Consider the following 26,511-nt stretch of genomic DNA (forward strand, 5'->3'; position numbering starts at 1 on the left):
CGGGGCCTGCGCGTCCGGAGCCTGTGCTCCGCAGCGGGAGAGGCCACAGCAGTGAGAGCCAAACGCAAAAAAAAAAAAAAAAAAAAAAAAAAATATCTCTGTGATAGGGACCTCCGTGGCGGTCAAGTGGTTAAGACTTCGCTTCCAATGCAGGAGGTGCAGGTTCCATCCCTGGTCAGGGAGCTAAGATCCCACATGCCTTGTGACCAAAAAACCAAAACATAAAACAGAAGCAGTATTGTAACAAATTCAGTAAAGACTATAAAAATGGTCCACATCAAAAAAAATCTAAAATCTCTGCGGTAAGTTTCTATTTTTAACTTTTTAAACTTCTTTTCATACTCTGACACCCGAAATTATTCTATAGGGACTTGAGTCCAGTCCCTAAAGTAGAGGGATTTTTGCATAGTCACGTCCATGCCCTCCTGGCCAGGCATTTATCCTTGTGTGCTGTTGGTACATATTTGAATTCCATTATGTAAGCCCATCTTTTAGAGAAAATATCTAAAAATTTTTATAATGTGCCTGATACTTTAGAAAGGATAAGGTTTTGTCAAAGTTAAGATGTGCTAACTCTGGGACTTTAAATATTTTCAGGTCTTCAAAAAAGTCAATGCTTATGGGAGCCCCTTTGGCTCTTTAAAATAAAATATTCCAGCTGTAAGTGGAAGGATGGGGCCTCTTCTCCAAACAGTTTTCAGAATTATTCCAGCCAGCCCCAGTGAAGTCAGGTGCAGCACAGTGAGCCCAAGATCTAAAGGACTTGAGTCAGTTCTTGGCCAGACACAGTCTCTTAGCCAACTTGCCTTTGAATTTTCCCATCTGTAAAATGGGGACAGTAATACGTGCTTCATGTCTGAGAATGAATTAGATCTCATGAGAAAGCTCGGTAATTTAAAGAACAGAATAGCCGTGAATCATTATGGTTATTACCGTTGGCCAAGTTGAAATACGAGAACCAGAAAGGGACTTGGAATTACAAGAAAAATTAGCAGGAAATCCAATTTGATGTACACACTGCTGCCAACCCCACTCCTTGCCCGTAAGACCTGGGTCACCCCAAGGCCTAAGTGACTGATGACAGGTGTTACCCCCCCAGGTGTCTTTCATTTTAACCTGGCACCACAGGATTGGTATTCTACAAGTTCAATTTTAAATATCAACCAGTGAGTGACTAAAACTTCTCAGTGCTTTTGATGGCTGTTTCAAATTAGGGTTTAAGTGTAGGGGAAATATGTTTTCTTTTTCATTATAGACGTTTCCTCTTATAGGCATCTTTTCAACATGCCACACCCATGGCCGCTGCAAATTAAGCATCCCCTGACCTATACATAAGAAAGTGGACTCAGAAATGCCTAACCATTGATGTACAGCTCTGAACAACTCTGAAGTTTCCTTTGTGTCACCCAAGCCAGGGAGCCCAAGCCAGAGTTCAGGGAGCCTAACCCAGGATTGAGGGAGGCTTATTACCATACACCTTTAAAAATGTGGAATCTCTGCAATTGCCATGTGTCTTATAATAGCTCTGCACATTTACTGTGACAGCATTCTCCTCCCATACACCCCCTCACCCCCAAAAGTCTATTATTAAAACTGTAGTACATCCAGAATGGAGAAAATACAGCATTTTGTGGAAAATGAAATACCATATTGCTTCGAAAAAAAGAAAAGAACAGTTGTAAACATTTCCTTGGCTAATTACATAATTCTTTAAAAAAATATCATTTTACGTAATGAACAAATTACTGAGTTCTTTGAAGATAAACCTTGTCCTTTGTGGTGTATATATATATATATGTATATATGTATATATATATATATATATATATATATATATATATATAAAATTAAAGGGACTGAAAAGCTGTATTTGATAAGCAATATGGAAAGGAAATTCTGAGTTGCACATGATAGAATTCCCAAGGTGCTGGATGTTTCTTTATTCTGCCATTTTTGAGGAAAACCTAGGAGATTTCTGGCTACTGCAGGGATTACAGTGGATTTCAGAATTAAGTTTGTTTTAATTAATAAGTGTTATCGTGAGGAATGTATAACAGGAAACGTAGTGGCACTGTTCTTAGAACCAAAGGCTGGAACAGCCCATCCCATCCATAGGATAGCGGACACAGACCCTGCGGGGACCAAGAGGGGCGGGTGCAGCAGCAGTGGATCCCACCCCCATCAAGACATGGGTGGGTCTCTGTGTCTTTATGGTGAATGAAGAACTGAAGTGATGAAAGGTTATATAGAATACGGTACTCTTCTATGAAGTTCAAAAATAAGCAAAACTGGGCTTCCCTGGTGGCGCAGTGGTTGAGAGTCCGCCTGCCAATGCAGGGGACGCGGGTTCGTGCCCCGGTCCGGGAGGATCTCACATGCCGCGGAGCGGCTGGGCCCGTGAGCCATGGCCATTGAGCCTGCGCGTCCGGAGCCTGTGCTCCGCTGCGGGAGAGACCACAGCAGTGAGAGGCCCGCGTACCGCAAAAAAAAAAAAAAGCAAAACTAAGTACCATATTGTTTCAGCGCACATATATTTGTGACAATTTTTGTAAGAGAGGAGAGAATGAGCGTCACAGTACTCGGGGAGGGGGCGAGGAAGCAGGAGAGGGCTGCAGAAGGTGAACATCAGTTATCCATCACGCTGGGTGCGGGGGATGGGAGGGGCTCAGAGTGTTCTCTGTATTATAAACAAATATGTAACAAAACAAAGCCAAAGAGGGCCCTGTGTCATTCCCCAATTCTGCTCACCTGCAGTCCCCATTAAAAAGAAATTGGAGTTTTCTAATTTATTAGCATAGATTCTTCTTTGTGCCCTGTTCCCACTTAGAGGGAAGTTTACATAGATGAACTCGAAGGGGCTGTGTGAGCACAACATCCAGTAAAGAAAATCCTAAATCTCAAGAATTTTACTGAGGTTTGCATTTCTTGTGATAGAAGATGGTGCTTTAAGATTCTCTGGCACGACGCTGCTGAGGGTATTTCCTCCGTAAAGACAGAGTCCAGGGACTTCCCTGGTGGAGCAAGGGTTAAGAATCGCCGCCTGCCAATGCAGGGGACACGGGATTGAGCCCTGGTCCAGGAAGATCCCACATGCCGAGGAGCAACTAAGCCCATGCGCCACAACTACTGAAGCCCGTGCGCTCTAGGGCCTGCGAGCCACAACTACTGAGCCCTTGTGCCACAACTACTGAGCTGTGCACCTAGAGTCTGTGCTCCACAACAAGAGAAGCCACTGCAATGAGAAGCCCGCGCACCGCAACAAAGAGTAGCTAAATAAAATTTAAAATAAATAAATAATTTTAAAAAAAGAAAAAAACAGACTCCGAATGTGCAGAAGACACGGTGGAAGATCGGTGTTTGTTGAAGTAACTATCATTCTGGAAACTTCATATCACATCCTGGCAGTAATTCTTACAGTAATTCCAGAGATGGGTGCTGTCCCATTTCTTTTTTATTATGAATGTAAGCCAGGTTATTTTGAAAGTATGCTAAACTTTCAACATTCAAAAGAAATGGGTGTGGGGAGAGGCTGCTGCCTGATCCTGAGTCCGGCTCTGCCCTTCTTGGCGACCCCACCACCCTGAGCCTCAGTGTGTCCCTCTGTTGAATGGACGTGACAGCAGAACCTCTGCCCCAAGCCCATGAGGATTGAATTGATTGAGTTAATATACGGAAAAGGTTGGGCTCCACCTTTGCTGGTCTCGGTATTCCCGATTAGCTATTCAGAAGAAAACCATTTTTAAATCAAATGTTTATGTTGCCTGTTTGCAAAGCCAAGACATTCTGCTGATCTCAAAGCAACTGCATCACTACATGAGACTGTGGCCGGCCCTTCTCAGTGAGCGTGTCCGCCACGCCAGAACTGACCAGATACAGAAAATAGGGGTATAATGAGAGCCACAAATGCAAACCACGTGTGTAAATTTACGTTTTCTAGTGGCACATTTTTTGAAAAATGAAAAGAAACAAGTGAAATTTAATAATATATTTTACTTAACGTGATATATTCTACATATTACTTCAATGTGCAGTTTTTAGAAGTTATTCATGAGATAGTTTGTCATCTTTTTTCTTAATCAATCTTTGAAATCCACTGTGTGTTGCACATGTCAGCACACCTGAAGATGAAGAAGCCACATGCCAGGTGCTCAAAAGCCACCTGTCAATGGCGGCTGCCACATCAGACAGACAGGGCTGGACCCGAGGATGGGGCAGAGGACATAGTGATTTCTTCTTAACCAGCCTGAGCGTTGGTGCTAGTGACAGGTGCAGGCCAGTGGCTGTTTGTTGGGCCTCTCTGAGCCCCCACTGGGACCCTGACATCCACGTGGCCATCCGAGCCCCGGCTGGTGGGGAGGGACACCCTGAGGAGGGGCCTGGCCTGGGCCGGGCAGCGTGTGTCCTCCTCACGGGGCAGGCACACTCGTCTCCCTCCCGATGCTGATGAAAACCTCCTCCTCCTATAGAACCTTCTCTGCAAGGCTTCTCTGTCTGCAGGTCGGTGGGTGAGGTGCCCGCCATTTAGCACGACCCCAGTCCAGCTCCCTGCCTCTCAGCCTCCCGTGTCATTCGCCATGTCCTGACTCTGGAACAGTCAGCCACGTGGCCCTCGTCCGTATCTGTAGGTGGTGTTGCCAGTGGCTGGGCCTCTGTGTGTACAGCAGGTGTACCTCCGAGACCTGCTTCACCACACTCCCCACTGACGCCCCTGTCATGATCGAAAGCTGCCATGAGCCTAGCGCTGTGTGTGTGACACGTACCCTTCTGGGTACTTTTGCCCAAAAAGGGCCCTGTGGCTCTGGATTGCTTGAGCAGAGACAGATTGTGTGATTTTGTTCTTTTCGTTTTCTTTTATGCGTGCACTTTTTTAGGGCATTGAGTAATTCACTGAAAACATACAAATTAGTGTTATGAATCTACTAAATAGGATACATAGGGGGAGAAAAGATTCCTTTTCAGCTCAGTGCGGAGGAAAAAGCCAGAACCCGATTTCTGAGCCTTAAAGGAACTCACTGTGCGTCTTCTGTCGGATTCTGAGAGCTGGGCGGGCCTGGGTGTCCGTCTTTGAGGGAGTCAGAAAAGTGGGAGGAAATGTGTGATTCATGGTGAGCAGAGAATCCGAGTTTGGAAACAGGGAATGAGCAAGAAGCATTACTCAGTTGCTATTTAAAACTGGGGACCAGAGGACAATGCGCACAATGGTGTTTGAAGAGAAAAAGTTCCAGATATTGTAACATTTTTAGTCTCTCCGAAGTCTGGAATTGCTGTGATTCATACTTTTTGTCTGTCCCATGCTTAGTTTTTGTCCCCTGTCAGCCATTTGAAAGGACCACCTTTCTTCCCCAGCTTCAGTCCCCTGAAGACTTCTAGATATTTCTTTTTGCAAGATTTTGCCCCAGTGGCATTTGAAAATTGAGTGTAGACAGGGGAGAGGGGAGAGGGGAGCTGAAAGTTGGGACGAAGCTTGGGTAGGTGGACCTGGATTCTGCCCACTCCCCAGCATCATCCCTGGGGAGGCTCTGCAAAGATGCGGTGGGCGTCTGTAGGGCGGATGGGCAGTTGGGATGCTCCAGAGCAAGCTGTGGGCCTTGAGCCTCCCAACAAGTAGAACAAATGGACAAGGTAAATTTTAGAGCTCTGACAATTAGAGGAAACAAGGGTGCTGGGCCGCACTCAGAGGTGCCAGCGCTGGTGCCCAGGTGCTGGGGGCTTTCGCCCAGCCCAGCCCAACGACGCCAGCAAGGACCCGCTGAGAACCCTGGTCCCAGTGAGCTCCCATCCAGCCTTTCCAAGGGTTTTCTCTCTCTCTCTCTCTCTCTCTCTTTCTCTCTCTCTCTCTCTCTCTAGCGTACAATTCATCACATTAGGTAAAAGAAGTCACTGCTGGTGAATTTAAAACCAAATTGCATTGTTTCTGGTTTGGTTTTGGTTTTCTGGCAATGTGTCTTTCCTAAGTTGGGCTCAAGGTGTTGTATGCGAGGCCATAAAGGGTCATTCTGACCAGAGACCTGGGGTAAGTCCCCCCTCCAGCAGAATATCAAATATTCAGAGTCTCGGCTCCCAACGGGTTACAGCACCCGCACCTCCTCCGGCTCAGCCTTGTGTCGAGCTGTTACTGAAGTCTTGAAAGATTTCCACCCACCTCCCGCCCACTCTCCTGGCAAGTGAAAGACGTTTGAATTCCTCTCTCAAGGGAGAAAATTATTAAAGTGAAAGAAAATGACTGTTCCCTGTTCTGAAAAGGAGAGAGGAGAAAAGTGGGTTGTGGCCCTCCTTTGCTATTCTGTACCTGTGAGGATGCTGTCATGCCGGCTCCCAGAAATCAAGAGAAGGAGGCTGATCCCAGCTTAGAACCCAGGGTCCTGAAATACAGAGCAGGAGACGCCATGACTGGAAGACCCCAAGTAACTGAATGCAGAGAAGAATGTCAAAGGGGAAGGAAAGGAAACTTGGTTTATGTCTCCCGCCCCTGGAGCCCTAGAACTGCCACTGAAAATGAATCCACTTGAGGGTCAGATCTGGATGAGAAGTAATGATTCTTTTACACTTGACTAAAGACTGTAGGGGGATGGATCCTGACACATCTCCATTTAAATCTTTTTGTATTTTATGAACATCATTTCATAATTTGTTAGTTCAGCTCACCTTTCTACATCCCAAGCTAATGAAACTGTTCAAGCTATGTTCACAGAGCCCCAGCCATGCTGGAAGCATCAGGTTAGGGGCTCAGACAGGGGTGAGGGGGTGGGGTAAAGATTTTTAAAATAATCCCTGTTCTAGGGCTCATGGTCTAAGTAGGAAGATAAGACCAACACACATGAAAAGCTACAGATCAAGAGATCCTAGAGGGCTTCCCTGGTGGCGCCGTGGTTGAGAATCTGCCTGTCAGTGCAGGGGACACGGGTTCGAGCCCTGGTCTGGGAAGATCCCACATGCCACGGAGCAACTAGGCCCGTGAGCCACAACTACTGAGACTGCACGTCTGGAGCCTGTGTTCCGCAACAAAAGAGGCCACGATAGTGAGAGGCCCGTGCACCACGATGAAGAGAGTGGCCCCCACTTGCCGCAACTAGAGAAAGCCCTCGCACAGAAACGAAGACCCAACACAGCCAAAAATAAGTTAATTAATTAGTTTAAAAAAAAAAAAAGAGAGATCCTAGGATTTCACTAAACCCTAGTCTAAAACTGTCTCTACTTTCCACAAATACAAAAGGAAATAACCTGACAATGGCGAAAGTCTATTCCATACAAATTTCAAAACAATGCCTTCCCCACCCCCCTTCAGATGTAGAAGTATTGGAACTGAAGTCTCTGCCGATAACGCATCACTTTTCTGGCGACAGCTCTGGTGCCTGGAAGTGACAACACGCTATTCAGTGAGATGGACAGAAACCATTCTTGACCTTTGCAGCATCACCTAATTTTATCATTAGTGACTTTTTGCAACAATGACGTAAAGGATGAATATAGAGCATTTCAGACCTTGGCATCATTAGGTAGCATCATTAACTAATAAACGTTAAACCCAGTTGGGTGATTTCCTATATTTGAGATCACCTGCCTTGGTCAGTTCTACGTCATGAAGTTTTCATGCATATTTAGGGAGCTTACTGGGCTCGTGGGCCACCTGCGCTGGGCTGGCTCCACGATAAAGGCACAGGGTGGACTTAGGCACCTGTTCCATTGCCGTTGCCAGTTTCCCACTGCCTTCTTCAGACTTTTCTTTTTACTTCCTGCTGCCCCAATAAATAATCCTGATCAAACCCGGAGCCGATCCCATAATCAGGCCTTCGAGATCTGAAGCAGCCTGAGAACTTGGCAGCCATGGGGTCGGTGCATTATTCCCAGATCAGGCCGCACCTCAGAATCGTCTGGGGAGCTTTTAAAGCAAGATCCCAACGCCTGCCCTCGGAGACTTTGAGTAGGAATTCTTGGGGAAGGTTAGAGGAATCTGTGTATTTGAAAAGCTCCCTGAGGTTTCCACTGCACCCCCAGGTTGGGCAGTAATGACCAGACTCCTGGTGTGGTTCTCAGTGCCTGGTGGGGCCGGGTTGCGGCCGTGGGCTTGCAGTGATTTCTGGTTATGGGGTGTGGGTTGCCGGACGTATATGTTGCTTCACTTCAGAATCACAGTGATAATTGCACCTTACTGTAGCCATTTTTGTATTTACAATTCAGGGTAAGTCTTGATTCATTCAAAGTCATCGACAGTATTTTTGCTTAAAAACAGAATGTGTGATACATTAAATGTCAAGGATCGATCGTAAGGAGGGCTTGACACCTGCGCCCCCTCCAAAGGGTCGTCCAGCCCCAGGCAGGGTGGCCTGAGCCTCCTTTGGCCTGTCCTTCTGCTCCCACCCCTGCCAGGCCTGCGGGGAAACCAGGGCGGCTGGGGCGGGCTTGCTGGGAAGCTCTCTGCGCAGCACAAGTGCTGGGGGGTCGCTTTGGAAGCTGAGAAGGTGGTGGGACAGCCCAGGCGGAGCCGGAGTCCTGAGAATGTGGGCACCTCGTGTTTCAGCGGGAAACGCTGAGGGATTAAAGAGGCTTCGATGGCGTTAGGAACTGTGCCCCCAGCACCAGCGCCCCCCACTCCGCCTTGTACGCGAGGTCCTCCAGAGATGGGGACTGCAGGATGGGGTCGCTCCTTTGTCGGCTCAGCATTTTCTCCCAGCCCCGCCCCCGCCTCGCCTCACCCCATGTACAGGGAGGGCAGGGCTGTGCACCCAGGAGCGTGTCTCGGGGGAGACCACACAGAGACAGCCAGATTCCCTCGGATCAAATCAGGCAGTTATGCATCTTATGGATGACAAACACAACCCACATCTCCTTTGTAACGTGGATTTTTAAAATAAAGTTCTCCGTGTTTCTCCTTTTATCCTACTTACATTTATGCCCACTTTTTTCTTGGCATTAGCTACCGTAATTTGGAAACAATCTTAAACTGACAGAGTTTTACATGTCATTTACACAAATAATGCTCGTCTGATTTTGAGGAGGTATAGGAAGAGTTTAGACCCAGAAGCTATAAAGACACCTTGTTGTGAAATGCGTTATAACAAGATTCAGGCTGCCACCATCTGTGCTGCTGTGTTTCAGAGTAAAAGTCTCAACAAAAATGTTTTGTTTGAAGTAAAAGTAAATATTTTATTGGGAGCACCTCACAAACCTGATTACATGTATCTGAGATACACACTTGGAGAAGACTCATTTGCGATTATTCAAATAGCGAGTTGGTATGTGTACACCTGAAACTAGTGTAATGTCCTATGTGGATTACACCTCAATAACATGAATAGCAAATAAGTAAATATATAAGGAAGGAAAGACTCAGGTCACTGATGCAAACATGAGAAGAAAATTCTAGGAAACCAAGTGCAAGGCTATAGTTTTCTGGAGATCCCCAAAGGTCCAGGAAAGGTGCTCTTTTCAAAAAATAATGAGATGCCAGATGTATTCAAAGTAAAGATTAAAGTGGGGAATGGCTTTTAATGGTGTGAGTAGAATCGCTGAGCTGAGTGTGGGGTCTCTGTGGGGTGGGGTGGGGTTGGGACCTCACCCCGTTCACCCAGCTCTGCTGCGATGGCTGTCACGGCCTCTGATTCCCACGCTGACATCACTGAGTCCTCGGAGGGGGATGTTTACGAGCTGGATCCACCTCACTGTGAGTGCAGATGTTCCAGGAGTTTCTGACACTGTTGTGAATTCTCAGCACCACAGCAGGTCGGGGTTCAAAGGGAGGGGGAGGCTGTTAACATGTTTGACCTTGATCTCTGAGACCCCTGGGCATTTAACGTCATGTCAAATTCTGTGGTCTGTAGCCTGTTGATTTTTCTATCAGAGCTATTTCAGTATTTAGTAAAAGAAAGAAAAGGACTGCTTAGAGTGTACAGAGCAAGGTACCCTGACTTGGGAATGATGCTGTGTCCCTTTAGTGTTGGGAAGGGAAGCTGAGTGTTGAGAAGCTTGTTGTATTCGAGAGACGTGCCTGGGATCCTAACGAAGGTTTCCAGGAAAGCGAGGAAACTCTAAGAGGTTTGCTGGCCACGGTTATCTTCAAATTCCCTGTCCACGGTGTCCCCATTGTCAGCCACCCAAGCGGAGCCAGTGAGGTGTTTTTCTGTAGCCACAGCAGAGCCATGGACACCCAGGTAGGAGGAGAGACCAGAAGAGCCATAAGGGACCCTATTTGCTTTCTCAACAAAAGGCTCATTATCAAGAGATCACGCTTGTTTGTTTCAAATAAATGAGCTGATTTCTCTCCTGAGTGCTTTCCTTGGTAAAACATTTTAAAGGCTTTCAAAAAGGAAAAAGAAAACACAAACCTATAACCAACTCCACACGATCTAAATAAGATGCTACGCCCATATCGTATCCCCTCCCCGCACAAGAAAATCAGCGACTAGAGCATGTCTTACCCATTTAGGTAAGACATGGTCAGTAGAGCATAACCAGGTCAGCTTATAGGTATGTAACCCAGACTTGGGTGGCCCCCTGGTATCACGTCTCCCACCCAGTAAGTTAAGACAGTCTCTTCAAGGCTCCTGGCTATTACCACCTTCATGGCTCATGTCCTGCTGATTTTTTTTTTTTTTGGCTGTGTTGGGTCTTCGTTGCTGCGCGTGGGCTTTCTCTAGTTGCAGAGAGAGGGGGCTACTCTTCATTGCAGTGAGCAGGCTTCTCATTGTGGTGGCTTCTCTTGTTGCAGAGCACGGGCTCTAGGCACGAGGGCTCAGTAGTTGTGGCTCGTGGGCTCTAGAGCACAGGCTCAGTAGTTGTGGCGCACGAGCTTAGTTGCTCCTCGGCATGTGGGATCTTCCCCGACCAGGGCTTGAACCCGTGTCCCCTGCATTGGCAGGCGGATTCTTAACCACTGCGCCACCAGGGGAGTCCCCCTGCTGACTCTTTGAGTTTAACTCTACCTCCTTTGGAGACCTTTCCAGTCTGTTCTGAAATGGAGCGATCTCGCCCTTTCCCGAATTCCTGCAGCTTTCACTTCCTGTGGCTCTCCTAGTTGGCACTCCAGCTTTGGTCATTATATTATATCCAGTACTTATTGCCCTTTATAGTTGCCTAATTATTCGGTATATCTGAGCTGCAATCTCCTTACTGAAAGTGTTAACTTCTTGAGACCAGGAGTCGTGGCTTTTTCTGGGGGTCCCTCTCCTCAGCTCCTCACCTCATGCTGGGCACAGGATCTGCAAAATTTCAAGCTCCTTGAGAACAGGGACCACCTCCTCACTCACTCACCTCACTCTCCCCAGCCCCTAACACATCACCTGCCACAGAGCTGAAACTCAGTAAACATTTGGTGAATGATTGATGTTTGGCCCCTAGGGGATACTTGGGCTTTGATGACAAGTTTTGAGGGAGGTCATCCTTGTTTTAAAATGTCTTTGACAAACTACCATCACGGTGACATGACGATGAAACTTCCGTGTGAGATCCTTCATAGTCCATTTGTGGGAGAGAGAGCACTACAAAAATTTTTAATAAGATTAGGCATGTTTATGTAGTATGGACTTCTTATAGTATTGAAATATGTCATTTTCCAGCAAAAGTTCATGTGAATTTGAGAAATAATCTAGATTGAACTAACCCTATAACAACATACATAACCTTACACCATACACAAAAGTTAACCCAAAGTGGATCAATGGCCTAAATCTAAGAGTCAAAACCATAAAATGCTTAGAAGAAAATATAGGGATAAGTCTTCATGACCTTGGATTTGACAGTGATTTCTTGGATATGACACCAAAAATTCAAGCAATGAAAGACAAAATAAATACATTGGACTTGATCAAAATTTAAAACGTTTGTGCATCAAAGGACATTATCAAGAAAGTGAAAAGAAACCCACAGAATGGGAGAAATATTTGCAGATCATATATCTGATAAGGGCCTAGTATCCAGAATATATAAAGAACTCTTACAACCCAACAACAAAAAGACAAACAGCTCAATTTAAATATGAGCAAAGGACTTGAATAGACATTTCTCCAAAGAAGATGCACAAATGGCCAATAAGCACAAGAAAAGACGCTCAACATCATCAGCCATGCAAATCAAAACCACAATGAGATACCATTTCAGACCTACTAGAATTGCTATAAGGTTTTTTAAAAACTTGAAAATAACAAGTGATGGTGAGGATGTGGAGAAACTAGAACCCTCATATACCGTGGGTGGGAATGTAAAATGGCGGAAGACAGTTTGGCAGTTTCTTAAAAGGTTAAATGTAGAGCTATCATCATATGACCCAGCAATTCCAAAATAATTGAAAGCAGGGAATTGAGGAGATCTGTAAACTAGTGTTGATAGCAGCGTTATTCAGAATAGCCAAAAAGTGGAAACAAACCAAAAGTTCATCAACAGATGAACTGATAAGCACAATGTGGTGGATCCATACAGTGGAGTATTACTCAGCTACAAAGGAATGAAGCTGTGACACATGCTGCAATGTGGATGAGCCTCGAAAACATGCTCAGTGAAGGAAGCCAGACACAGAAGGCCACGTGTTGTGTGATTCCAGTTGTATGAATTATCCACACTAGGTAACATCCATAGAGACAGAAAGCAGAAAAGTGGTTGCCTCGTATTGCGTGGAAGAAAGGATGGAGAGTTACTGCTCTGTGGGCAAGGGATTTTCTTTCAGACGATGGAAGTTTTGGGACCTACAAATAGAGGTGATGGTTACACAACATCGTGGTTCTACTAATGCACACTTTAAAATAGTTCACTTTCTATTCTGTGAATTTCACCTCAATTTTCTTAATCTTTTATAAAGACATACATAAGCAGGCATCTAACAACGTCTGTGCCTACCGTCAGGAATAATTACCTTTCTTAAATTTCTGTTGAGTGAAAAATAGATTAAAGTAACTTATAAATATTGCATTTTGACCATGTATTATTCATGCTAAGCTACAGATTTGAGGATAGTGACCAAGAGGCAGATGTAATGAAAAGCCTTGTACTGAAAGTGAAATCAGTTTTGTTATGAGGAAAGTCCTGCTCAGGCCAAGAGAAGGGGACTTTCCAGAAAAGCTTATTCACCCAAGCACTCATGACACAAATATTTATTGAGCTCTTACTAAGTGTCAAGGACAAAAACCATGAAGATCCCTGCCTCGTGGGGCTGACAGTGTAGCAGGGGATACAGAGACTAAGTAGGACATAGTGAATGAGTTAATTGCAGGCTTTAGGAAGTGCCTAGCGCTATGGACACAGGAACAGTCAGGGCAGCGGAGGGGCCTGGGCATGGAAGACTGAGGATGGTTAGAGAGGGTCTCATCGGGAAGGGGATTGAGGAGGCCCCGAAGGAGAAGAGGCAGCCACACAGCAGGGCTAAGGCGCTGCCCGGGTGCGAGAGGGAGGCCAGTATGGCTGGAACAGTGACCGAGAGGGAGGGCAGAATGGAGACAAGATGCTGGATAGGCGACGGAAAGGGGGTGCCAGAGAAACAGGGCTGGTGTCACGCAGGGACCCTGAGCGGACAGGCTGTAGGCGGTGAGCACGGCGGTGACCCCAGCTGACTGCTCTGTGCAGCCCCAAAGATGTGGTGGGTGGGAGGCACTTGCAGTAATCAGGTGAGAGAGGCCACTGGTCGGAACCCGGCAAGCAGTGGAGGTGGAGCCGTGGTGATGGATTTCACGTGCCTGAGAGACACAGGAGCGCCCAGGTGACTTCAGGGCTCAGTCTGAGCCACCGGAGAGACACAGCCTCCATCCGCCAAGTTGCAGGGCAGGTATGGGGGGTCAGGAGCTCGGCTCCGGCCGTGTCAAGTGTCCGGTGTGCACTGGACATCCGGGGAGAGGTCAGAACTGCTCTTCACCTTCAGGTAACAGGTTCTTCTGAGGAAGTTGCTCGTGGTCGCAGAGTGAGGAGATGGCGGGTCCGGGCGGGTCCTCGGAACAGTCACCGCGGTGAGCCGAGCGGTGCAGAATCATCACATGGACCACTTATGACATCAAAGCTTTTTCCAGCATGGACCTGGTTACCCAATTCCCTGGAAGGTTAGGAACATTTTTCTTGTCTAGGAAGAAAGTGGGTTTCGGGTAAAGATTACAAGAAAAATGTTTCTTCTTCCTATAATTGCCTTCTTTGATTCCCTCTGGACAGTGCACTTGCCAAACAAATATCATTTTCTTGATATTTAGAGTCAAGTTAGCAAAAAACTAATAAAGATCATGCTTCTTATGGGTTTTCCCCCAAGATCCTGTCGTCACCACTGATGTAACTGGCCTAAAAGATTGAGAGAATAAGAGCAGAAGCCATCCATTTACAGGGTTTCTTGTGTCACAGACAGCCCCTTGGGCTGTGCTGATCTCTCCTCTTCCAGACCATCGTGGCCAGAGTCAGCTCAGGAGGCAAAGAGTGGGCCCAGGAGGAGGCTTCCTTGTTGTCGGGAATGGTCGGGAGCTCCAGGAATGTCAGATCCATCTGTGTTCAAGTTTAAATCAGAAACACGTTCAAGGGGCTTCCCTGGTGGCGCAGTGGTTGAGAGTCCGCCTGCCAATGCAGGGGACACGGATTCGTGCCCCGCTCCGGGAAGATCCCACATGCCGCGGAGCGGCTGGGCCCATGAGCCATGGCCGCTGAGCCTGCGCGTCCAGAGCCTGTGCTCCGCAACGGGAGAGGCCACAACAGTGAGAGGCCCGCATACCACAGAAAAAAAAAAAGAAACATGTTCAAGAGCTGGATGAGAGTGACATCTTGTAACACTGGCTGCACTGACTGCCTCCGTTCGGATAAAAAAACGTTTAATAAAGCTGCTAAATGTTGAGATGAATTAAGCATGATGAATCAGAAATTCCAACTAGTAATTCTTATAAAATGGTTCCAGATGTTTCTCTTGGGAAAGGAGGCCCTCTCCTAGGTATATACCCAAGATAATTAAAAACCTACATTTACTCGAATACCTGTACACGAATGTTCACAGCAGCACTATTCACAGGAGCCAAAAAGTGCAACAACCCAAATGTCCTTCGAAGGATGAATGGATGAACCCACGTGGTCCATCCACACAGTGGGATCTTATTTGGCCATAAAAAGAATGAAGCACTGACCCATGTTACACCCTTGAAAATGTTATGCTAAATGAAAGCCTGACACAAAAGGCTACGTATCGTATGAGTCCCTTTTTAATGAAACATCAGAACAGGAAGATCCGTAGAGACAGAAAGTGGACTGGTGTTTGCCAGGGGCAGAGGGAGGTGAGAATAAGGAGTGACTGCTCGTGGGTGCAGGGTTTCTCTGGGGTGATGGACACGTTCTAAAGTTGATCGTGGTGATGGGTGCACAACTCCGTGAATAAACTAAAAACTACTGACTTGTACACTTTAAATGGGTAAACTGTATGGTATATGCATTATAGGTCAATAAAACTGTTCCATTAAAAATAGACAGAGGGAAAATATAAAACTTAAAATCAGAGAGTCCCAGAACTGGAAGAAATCTTAAAGGTGATCTCATACAAACACATGAGTTTAGAATATCAAGGTCTTTGGGTTCTTTGGACGGTTTTCCTTCCCTTTTGTGTCTGGTGCCAGTTTCGCAGCTGCTGCAGGTTTGCACAGGAGATCTGCTGCGCCTTTGAAATCTTTTATTTCGTGGAAATGTGAATCCCCTAATCCCTCCAGGAATGCACCGCGGGTGTTGCATTTCCATTTAGCCATTGTTTCCTCTCTGGGAGGCTGCACATTCCCACTGAGGACACCCTCAGCCTATTGTAGGGTGTCAGGTACACGTGCAGCTTAGTTAATTTAAGATCCCCCTTAGTAACTGGGGATCCTGGGCCTGCACCCTTGTCCAGCCCACTCCCCTTCCTCCTCCCCGCCCCCCAGCTGCCTACGGGTTGAGGTGGGGCTCTCCAGGGCCCTGGGGACCCCCTCCAGTTTGGGGACTTGGAAGCTTAGCTTCCAGGCGCCCTTCCATGGGGCTGCACACGTTCTCCTACAAGGGCTTGGCCCTTGTTTCTAGAAAGCAGCTGCAGTCCTTTTCAGCCAGCCCCACTCCCTCTCCAGCTGTAAGTGCAGGAATCTGGGGGCCTTGTGGCGGGATGCACGGGGTCTGGGAGCCAAGGCACCAGAAGCTCAGGGTGCAGCTCAGTGCGACAGCAGTGCCCTCGGGGCTCCTGTCCCCGACGCCCACTCTTGGCCACCATAACCTACCTCTTGCTGGTGATCTGGCCGCTCCCTTCTTGTGTTCAGAACCCGTGCCCCCTCCCCAGCGCCTGGTGTGATGCCTCGTGCCCTTGGCTGTCCTGAAGCTATTTCTGGAATTCAGTCCTCAAGCCTGCACGGCCTTCTGTTCCCTGCCACGTGCTTCTCTGTGAGCCTGTTGGCACCTGGCGGCCTTGTCATGATGCTGCCAGATCTGCAACCTGTGTTCTGGCCCTGTCCTTGTGCCCAAAGCCAAGAACTCCCTGACCCTCCCCCCCAGCAGCACTTCACAGGTCGGTCCTCACCTCTTGGCTGTCCTGAGGCCTGGTCCACACACCCCCTTCTAATTTTGTCTTCCTGCTACCCTCTCACCGCCTCCCTCCTGCCCTGGCCCCTCACGTGCACATCCTCACCACCCCCCTCCACCTGTCGGCTGTGTGCTCATCACTCCAGCTGAAGCTCCAGCTTCCGACCAGAAGGACCCGTCCTGTCCCCGGGGAACAGGACATAGTGGTCAGAGTGAGGAAGCTCCCCCGGCTGGGACCTGAACCCCAAATCCATGCTCAACCAGAAATATCGTTTTAGGATTCCTCGTTAGGCACCTCTACTATGTTTTACACTAAAATTTTCCCAAAGAAATATGTATCTAATTCTACAGCCATTGTCAGTAGGAATATACCAAACCCACTTTTACAGACATTTGCTTTAAATCTAACCTGTTCCCAAAAAGAGGGTCTTCTCCCTCCATTTTGCCTCTCAGCACATAAAACAGGACTCAGAGTGACTAAAAGACCAGGAATAATACCTCCAGGTGTTACATAATCAAGCTTGATGCCACGGAGAACTTTTGTCAGACGACTTGACAGAGCCTGTCTGAAGCAAAGACCAAAGTCGTGATTCTTTGCGTCTCTTATCCCTAATAAAAATACATAATTATTTTATTTCTGTTCCCACACAAATAAGTTTCTCCTGTGAGTCTCTTTGGCATGCTTTAAGTGCACAAGTTTCTCAGAGAATTAGGATTTTAGAGAGAATCTTAGGTATAAGAGTGGGAGTATTGTGAAGGAGAAAATCAAAAGCTAAAAAATTAATTTTGTGGGGAAAAAATACTTAAGGAAAATTATATGTTCCCATCACAATGGGGTAGATTTATTTAACTCTCTACTATGGGTCATGGATCTAATTACTATAACTTTATAGTTATCAGTTGTTTTGTGAGACTATAATTTGGAAATAAAAGGTAGAGTCCTTAGACAAATCTTACTATATCTTAAAAAAAAAATTTTTTTAAACCAAGTACAAGAGCAGCAAAACACATGCAACCTGGCCATGGTGGGCAGCAAAGGCTCCTTTGCTCAGTCCCCCTGAACCTTGGAACCACAGGGAATTCTGATTCTGCCCCAGCCCTTGTGGGTCATGCTTCAGGGAGAAAAGAGACAGGCCAGAGCTTTGTGGGTAACTCTCTGCTCAGCTACACAGGAAGGACATGAAAGCCTCTGGAACTAATACGTGAAATTAACAAGGTTGCTGGATATAGGATCGAATACAGATGTCAACTGTATTTCTTTGTACTAGCCATGAAAAAATTCCAAAAATGAAATTTAAAAAAAACATGCACCTTCAAAATAACATCCAAAAAAATTACTTAGGAAAAAAAACCTAACAAATGATATGAAAGATGTATACACCAAAAACTAGGAAACCTCATTGAGAGAACATAAGACACAAACAGATATTACCATGTTCATGGATTAAAAAGCTCATTGTTGTTAAGATGGCACTTCTCCCCAAAGCAACCTAGAGATGCAGTGCAATTCCAGCCAAATACCAGCAGCTTTTCTATAGAAACTTACAGGCCAGTTCTCAGACATATGTGGAAATTCAGAAGACCAAGAATAGTCAGAATGACGTTGGAAAAGAACAAAGTTGCAGGACTTAACACCTAATTTTAAGACTGACTACAGAGCTATGGTAATCATGGTGGACGGAGTTGGCACAAGGATGGACATGTGGGTTGGTGGAACAGAATTAAGTCCAGGAACAGACCCACGTGTGTATGGTCAGTTTCAGCAAAGGTACCAAGGTCAGTTTCAAAAATTCAATGGAGAAAGGGTAGTCTTTTCAGTAAATATGCTGGGGGAAGCTGCATATCCGCATGGAAAACAGTGAAGCATGACCCTTTCCTCCCACCATAACCCCAAATTAACTCAGATCATAGACCTAAATCTAAGAGCTAAATATATTAAACTTTTAGAAGAGATCTTGGGGAAAAAACTTTTTACTTTGGGTTAGGCAAAGATTTCTTAGAACACAAAAAGTGAAAAGCAAAAACTGATTAATTAGGGACTTCCCTGGTGGTCCAGTGGCTAAGACTCCACACTCCCAATGCAGGGGGCCAGGGTTCGATCCCTGGTCAGGGAACTAGATCCCACATGCATGGTGCAACTGAGAGTTCTCACACCGCACCTAAAGATCCCGCATGCCGCAACTAAGACCCAGCACAGCCAAATAAATAAATAAATATTTTTAAAAAACTGATTAGACATCATCAAAATTAAAAATTTGCTCATCAAAAGATGCTTAGGAATGGGCTTCCCTGATGGCGCAGTGGTTGAGAGGCCGCCCGCTGATGCAGGGGACACGGGTTCGTGCCCTGGTCTGGGAAGATCCCACATGCCGCGGAGCGGCTGGGCCCGTGAGCCATGGCTGCTGAGCCTGCGCGTCTGGAGCCTGTGCTCCGCAACGAGAGAGGCCGCAACAGTGAGAGGCCCGCATACCGCAAAAAAAAAAAGATGCTTAGGAAGGTTAAAATGAGAGCCACATTGGGTGAGAAAATGTTGGCGAAAACTGTAGCTAAGAAAGGATTTGAATCCAGGCAATTTTTTAGAATATTTTACTCTTATGAAAAATAAAACAATAATAAGAAGACATACAACCCAATTTTTTAATGGGAAAAATATTTGAACAGACACCGCAAAATGAAGATATGCGAGCAGCCAATGTGAAACGATGTCCACCATCATTGGCCATAAGGGAGATGCAAACTTAAACCACAGCCAGATGCCATTACACACCCGTTAGAATAATTAAAATCAAAAAGACTAACAAAACCAAGTATTGGTGAAGTTTGGAGGAACTCGAACCCCTACCCATTGCTCTTGACAGTGCAAATGGAATGGTCACTTTGGAAAACAATTTAGCCATTTTTTAAAGTTAAACATGCACCTGTCCTGTAACCCAGCAATTCCACTCCTGGGTATTAACCCAAAAGGGATGATAATAGAAGTCCATACAAAGCCTAGTACCCAGATATTCCTAGCAGCATTACTCTTAACAGTCAAAAACCATAAATAACCCCAATGTCCATCCACTGGTGAGTGAGTAAACAAAATGTGGTCTTATCCATACAATGGAATAGGACTCAGCAGTTTTTTTTTAAGCTGCTAACATACATAACAAAATGGGTGAATCTCAGAGAAATCAGGCTAAGTGAAAGAAGCCAGACACAAAAGACTATATGACTTCATTTATACAAAATTTCTAGAAAAGGCAAAACTATAGAGACCAAAGTTGATTTGCAGTTGTCTGAGACCAGGGGAGGGGGCAGATGGTGGAGGGGTTCTAGGACTTGGCTGTGTTGGTTGGGTGTGTGACTGGATATGTAAATGGGTGAATTTTAGGGCATATAAAGTATACCTCAAGAGGCTGTTAGAAATGATTCTAAGAATAGTTAAAGTTGGCTGTCACAGGGGGAAAAAGGCGAGTGTGATGTATATCGTAAAAGTGGGTTTGCTCTCACTGGTCTCCAGCCATGAGGAGCTGCTACAGAAGAGAAGGAGGAAGCTGGCCAGGCCCCGAGGCTGCTTCCAGATCCAGGCTGATCGCGTCCTAGTCAGGGGGCTCAGGCAAGTACAAAGGATCCAAGATCATTCCCGTTTCGTCATCTGTAAAATGAGAGCTGCATCACCTGCATGGCAGAGTATTTGAGACTCAAGTGAGCCCTCGGTCAAAGACCCTGAGAAGCTTGCCTGGGACCCACGAGGCCCCAGGAAAGGCCAGGGTGATGCCACTTTATGTTTGGTTACTTGCTGTGGTCGTCACCCACGGAGGTTGTGCTTCATGCTGGGAAAGACTCGGGCTTGGGGACCCCTGATTACTGTCGACACTTTATTTGGTTTGTTTAGCCTGGTCTCTGAAAGCTGTTTCTAAATAGAATTTAAAGCATCCTGTATTAACTTAGACCTGAGGATGGACAGAGATTATAAATAACCAGGCGTGACGGATCCCACACAGACCTTCAACTTGACATCCACCAGGTATCTGAAAAAAGAAATGACAGAAACCTATTAGATCATTCTACTCCCCGAGGGGTAAAACTGAGTAGGTGTATTTTAAATGAATCAGACCCAAACTTGAGCTTTAGAAAATTCTACTTAAATGGCCACTCTCCTGACTGTTTCTGAGGCCCATTTGATGGTGGTGGTGGCCGTTGTTCACTGCATTACCGTGGAAAGTTCCGATAATCATTTATTTTTGCTCCAGCGCGTTCCAGAAAGGATTTAGTGCCACTCACAAAGTTATAATACAAGTTAATTAAAAAAAAAACAAAGTATGGCAGAAGGAAGCTAGGAACAGGTGAGTGAGTGATGTGGTAGCAGAGGTGAAGTTGGTACCCAGAGCATAAAGGCAAGGTCTACACACAAGCTGGGACCAACCCCCAAACGGGATTTCTGAGCTTCTTGGCGGTCAATTCAGTGACATAAATGAAAGCAGCAGAAAAGTCACAGGATCCCAGAGGATTAAAAATTAATAATGAAATTGGTAAAGCATTTTCTTGAGAGATGCAAAAAAGTATTACTGACACTAAAATTAAAGAGGAATATTTTCCATAAGACATCCTAGGAATAACATTTTTCATTCTACCCAATAAGGATTTCCACCACCCTCAGGACAGGGCACCACATGTGGGAGCAGCTCCACCTGAGACCTGGGTGCCCTCCAGGCCACTGGACGACATCTCTTTCACCAGATAAGAAATATTATGCTTTTGATGGTTATGTCCAATCTTAAGTGTCCGTGTAACCAAAAGTTGTTTTATTGTATTACATTAGCAGAGAAATCATGCAATAATTTTTTTTTTTTACATTTCTTATTGGCAGACATTTATTTCTGTTTTAAAGCAGTTATGAAGAATTTTTAAAAAAATTTTTTTTTTTCTGTACGCGGGCCTCTCACTGTTGTGGCCTCTCCCGTTGTGGAGCACAGGCTCTGGACGCACAGGCCCAGCGGCCATGGCTCACGGGCCCAGCCACTTTGCGGCATGTGGGATCTTCCCGGACCGGGGCACGAACCCACATCGGCAGGCGCACTCTCAACCACTGCGCCACCAGGGAAGCCCTAAAGATTTTTTTAAAAATTGTTACCTACCTGAGAATTCCAGGCTAGCTTTGAGTACACTTTATACCTACAGGAAGGCATAAACAGCAGAACGAGAAGGAAAGTGCTGTAATAGGAAATGGAGGAGTTGGGTATTTAATTTTAGTTTAAATTTTGATTTAAACATCAAAATTATGCTATGAAAATTTAAAGCCTTGCTTTTTAAAAGTAGGTTTAATTTGGTATCATTATCATGTTTATTTTCTGTAACACAACTCAAACTCCTTTAAATTAAAATGACATAAATGACCATGTATTTCACTTGCTAAATATATGAAGATCACAAGGTGATTCTCAAATTCAATAATACAGAAAAAATTAAGAAATGTCATTTAGTAATTTTCTTTTTATGCTCTCAGTGTCTCTCAACTCTCAGATGTAAAAAATGAGACTTCACTGTGAATCACCTTTTCAGACACACACACACACACACACACACACACACACACCCCACTGAAGTTATTTTTATTTAGTATTATTCATCTTAGTTGCTAACGGAGGCATACTAAAAGTATTCCTCATATTTATTTCCCCGTTGTTTTAACAAATGTACGAGAATTCTAGCCAGGCTCTGGACAAATGTTTGAGCACAGCTAAAGAAGATGCTGTGCTGGGGACCTGGCCCTGGTCTAGCCCCGCGTCTTGTTTCCCAACAAGGAAGGCAAAGCAGCAGATCGAGCCTGTTCTGTCTCCATGTTGTCCACGGCGCCTGCTGTAAGATCCCAGCGCTCACGGTTCCTATCTCACTCTGCTGTCGGCATGTCCCCAGGAACCGTGCATTTTGTTTCTTGGGTCAAGCACCCCTCTGTGACTCTGTCTCAAAGGCTTTTGCTCAGACTATTGAAGAAAAATGATTCTGACATTGTTAAAGACAGTAAGGAACTTTCTTCCAGGACCACTGCACAGGGGTTTGCAGTAGGGGGAAAGTGGAGCTCAAATCCCAATATCACCACGACAGGGGTATGACTGCCCTCCTGGACCGTCCGGATAATAGCACAATAGAGCATTTCTCTTTAGACCTGGGGTGCGTGCGTGTGTGTGTGTGTGTGTGTGTGTGTGTGTGTGTGTGTGTCCTCATTTGACTCTTCGAAGGAAATTTTTCAAGGAAGCCCACAGACTCCTTCAATGGAGTGATGGGAGCGGCCCTGGAAGATTCCAGAAGGAAGCATCAATCCAGGAGACAGGATAAACGCTGAGGGTCCAGCTCCTCTCCTTGGCATGGAGACTGTCCCTTCCTGTCACCTGTGGGCAGTTTGGGTTTGTTGTTGATGAGGACAGACAGGCAGACACGATAGATACAGAGACGTGCGGCACAAGCTTAAAAGCTCTTCCCGACACTGGGAGTCAGGCTGGGATGGACTAGAACCTGGTGAAGCTGCTCTCAGGGCCCCCTGCTCCCCCTCCCAGGTCTTGTACCTGATTTGTACTCATAATTCTGCGTTCCTTTTTTTCAAAGAGGGTCCACAGGTTGTATAAGCATCAGGCTCCTCAATACTTGGATCCACCCTTGTATGGAATCGTGAACCAACTCAGGTCTTGTTTTTTCCTGCAGAGAATCTGCACTGATTCTTAGGGAGAGCAGCCTCGACTGCTTCCTGGCGGGGTCACCCCAGGCCCTCTCCTGCAGAGCAGAGATGGAAATCGGTGCTTCCTTGGTTTGGGAAGGGATATAAATATTCTAACAAAGAGTTTTGTGAAAATTTATGTAACTTATTTTATATTTAGCTGCTAATGTATAGTCATCTGCTTCCATAGCACTGTTCATTTAATTTGGATAATTTTGGAAATACGGATTCTTAGAGCCACCTTTACTGAGGTAGACAGGCTGCTATTTCAGAGGCTGCTGGTGCCGTAAGGGATGGGCCTGCGCACAGTGTGTGAACCAAAAAATCCCAGTTCACGCTTAACTCAAAGTTTCTAAAAAGATCAAGAACAGTAAATCACTATCCCCGAAGGGTGTAATTTTAAAAGTTTCTTTCTTATGTACCTAATGCTTTGGGGCTGAATTTAACCCGTCTGCTCAACCACGTCTATTCATAATCGTGGCTCGCCTAGAAAATTTAAAAGCAGCAGCTAAAACGGAACTTGCCATTGTAACAAGCATGTTTTTTCACGGCTGAAATGGCCATTCTGCTAGTCAGGTCGTTGAGTCCTAAGAACTTTAAATTCTTAGTTGTATTGATAGTTGGTGAATGTCATTAATTTTTGACTTGTCATTGCCACTTTGGGGAACTTTCTGGAACAATAAGAATGTTTGAGCAGTAGATTGAGTGGTGAGATGTGGGCCTTCCTCCCCATGTGTGGAGTCGACCTCGACAAAGAAAACAATTTATACACTCCCTGCAAATGTTTTTGGCATTTTCTTTTTACTTTCAGCTGTCGGAAGAAGGTAACACGTGGGTTTTCTTATCTGTAACTGTTTCAAACTTCAGGAATTCTTCGATCACGTGAAGAAGCTCTGGGATGATGAAGGCGTGAAGGCCTGCTTCGCGAGGTCCAACGAGTACCAGCTCATCGACTGCGCCCAATAGTGAGTCTGTCCGTGAGGACCAATCCGTGCTGCCCTCCCAGAATCTCAGAACTTCCTTAAGTACAAGGAACAAATAATTAGCGACTCATTGCAGAAACCAGCTTTTAGCATAAGATGAGTTTAGTAGATGCAAAACTGAAAATCCAGCAGGAGGCGGTGTTTCAGGGAAGAACCAGAAGCAGTTGTATTCATTTGACCTCGATCTTTGTATTCAGTTCTAGTCATTTTTTGCCTTCTGTAGAGTTATAGGCATGCTCCTAAATTATAACATACTTAGGTATTCATTACTATATTTTAATTTTGGAGCTGGGGCCCCCAAATTAAAATTTAAATAATCCACATCTGCTGTCAAGCCAAAGCTCTTACTTAAAGTAATGAGATCATCCTACACGCATTTGAAGTAGACTAGAACCTCAAGTAGATGGTAATTAAAATAATAAGTAAATATATGATGAAAACAATGTATGAGGAGAAATAAGCAAAGGACTCTGGTGCCAAGGCTGGCTCATTGTTTTTTCCCTGAAATTCTCATTTTCCTATTTCCTGTCTTTCACTATTTTAGATTCAGTCGATAACTATTACAGCATAATGGTCCCCAGAAGAAGGTTAATCAATGAGTTTTAGCTGTGTTTGCTCGTTTGATAACAAAAACTGTATTTAAAGTTTGTCTTAGATAACTCTTTGGGCAGCAAGAAATAAGCTTTTTTACATTTTAAGTCTGTAAACTCTAAAAATCCATGCTTGTGGAAAAGGTTCCAGAAGCGTAAAACCTGGGAATTCACAGTATTTGGGACCAAATCTACACTATTTAGAACTACGCTGTGAATACTGACTTTAAGGACAGGGAGGTGCGGCCGCCCCCGGGCCCACCTCACCCCTCGGAGCTCAGGCTCCGTCACCTGTCATGGGCAAGGGGTGCTGAGCGGGGTGGGCAGGGCCCAGGAGGGGACGTGGGCATGTCCCCAGCACTGACAGGAAGTGTTGTGGGCACCCAGCGGTGATGGAGGTGGCCGTGGACAGGCGAGAGGGGTCGAGGGGCCACACCCTCCCAGGCCAGGGAACGTGGATTTTCCTCTGGACGCAGCGAGCGGCCATCGGCTGGAAGAGTGAGGCTGTCAGGTCTCTCTGGTGCTGCGTGAAGGGTGAAACGGAGGCGGCAGAGACCCGTGGGTGCACACAGGCAGGTGGTGGCCGTGGAGGTGAGCCTGGGGCCTCAGGGACAGAGCCAGGCACTGGATCGAACAAGGGAGGTGGAGGAAACGGCGGGGGGGGGTGGTCAATGAGGATGACTACGGGGCCGTTATTGGGACAGGGACCCAGGAGATGTCGTTTATGGAGGACAGGATGCCATCAGGCTCTGGTTTGGGGAAGTCTAGCTGTGATGCTGGAGGGAATTTCTAGCACATCTGGAGATAACATTAACATTCATATAGGTTTGCGTTTGAGGTTCTGGGGGAATGTGTCTGACCGTGGTTCCCAGTATTTCTTGAGCGAAGTCGCCTCTGGACCAGAGCGCCCTTCAATGTCGCATTAGGAGTTTCTCTTTCTTATAAAAAGAGACAACGTATCACCATAGCGATAGAATTAATGGTTTACTTTAAACTAGAATATGCAAAGTAAATTTGACAAAAAGAAGCAGGCTGAGCTTTGACAGCAGGCAGTCAGGATCCAGATCTTTGCTCTGCTGCCGAGAGCAGAGAGTTTGGGCAGGTTACTTCCATGGGATAAAATTATGGGCTGTATTCCTGTACAGTTGTTGTAGGGTTAAATAGAGACCCGAAACCCCAGAGTGGCACCTGGCACACGTGAGCCCTCCTGAGCTCTTGCTGCTGTGTCTCCAACGTGGGAACCAAGAGGTCCAGGGGGTAACCTGAGGCCACTGAGATCAGGGTTCCCACCTGGGGGGTGGCGGGGCGGGGAGGCCCCGCCAAGCTCTGCTATTTCTTTCCGTACTTTCAAATTACAGAGAGTGAGACTCTGAGGCATGAGGTCAAGACCCCAGGCTCGTCAAAAATAAAACACCAAGGTTCCTGCGATCTTCACTCTGGGCTTGGCAGAATCACAGAAAGCCGTTCCCCCCTAAACCTCACTATCTGGGTCAATCATAACGTCCCAGCTTGGCTTTTTTAATCCATTTTAATATACATGGGAATCAGGTTAGGTCAGCAACCTTTGTCTCTTAATAACAATCTTGTTTTTCCTCTGCACTCAGATGTTGAGGTTGGGGGTGAGACATTTCAAAAACAAGTAATATTTCAGTAACTCTTGTTAGACCGACACATGGACACACATGTTTTTTTGTTGCCAAATAAGATGTTGAAGGAACGTAGCTGCTTCCACCTCCCATCACCTTTGCTCATGAAATAAAGGACAGAAAGGACA

At 45.9% G+C, this 26,511-nt stretch overlaps 1 protein-coding gene across 2 annotated transcripts in view; it reads left to right on the top strand.

Moving 5' to 3' along the window:
- Nucleotides 1-26,511, top strand: part of GNAL (G protein subunit alpha L) — a 90,060-nt gene that overhangs the window by 33,771 nt on the left and 29,778 nt on the right. For both annotated transcript variants that reach the window (XM_007463282.1, XM_007463281.1), the window contains exon 5: nucleotides 24,032-24,129. In XM_007463282.1, coding sequence (XP_007463344.1) covers nucleotides 24,032-24,129 — 98 coding nt within the window. The remainder of the gene's footprint in view (nucleotides 1-24,031; nucleotides 24,130-26,511) is intronic.

Source organism: Lipotes vexillifer, unplaced genomic scaffold, assembly GCF_000442215.2.
Source record: "Lipotes vexillifer unplaced genomic scaffold, Lipotes_vexillifer_v1.1 scaffold848, whole genome shotgun sequence".
Lineage (NCBI taxonomy): Eukaryota > Metazoa > Chordata > Mammalia > Artiodactyla > Lipotidae > Lipotes > Lipotes vexillifer.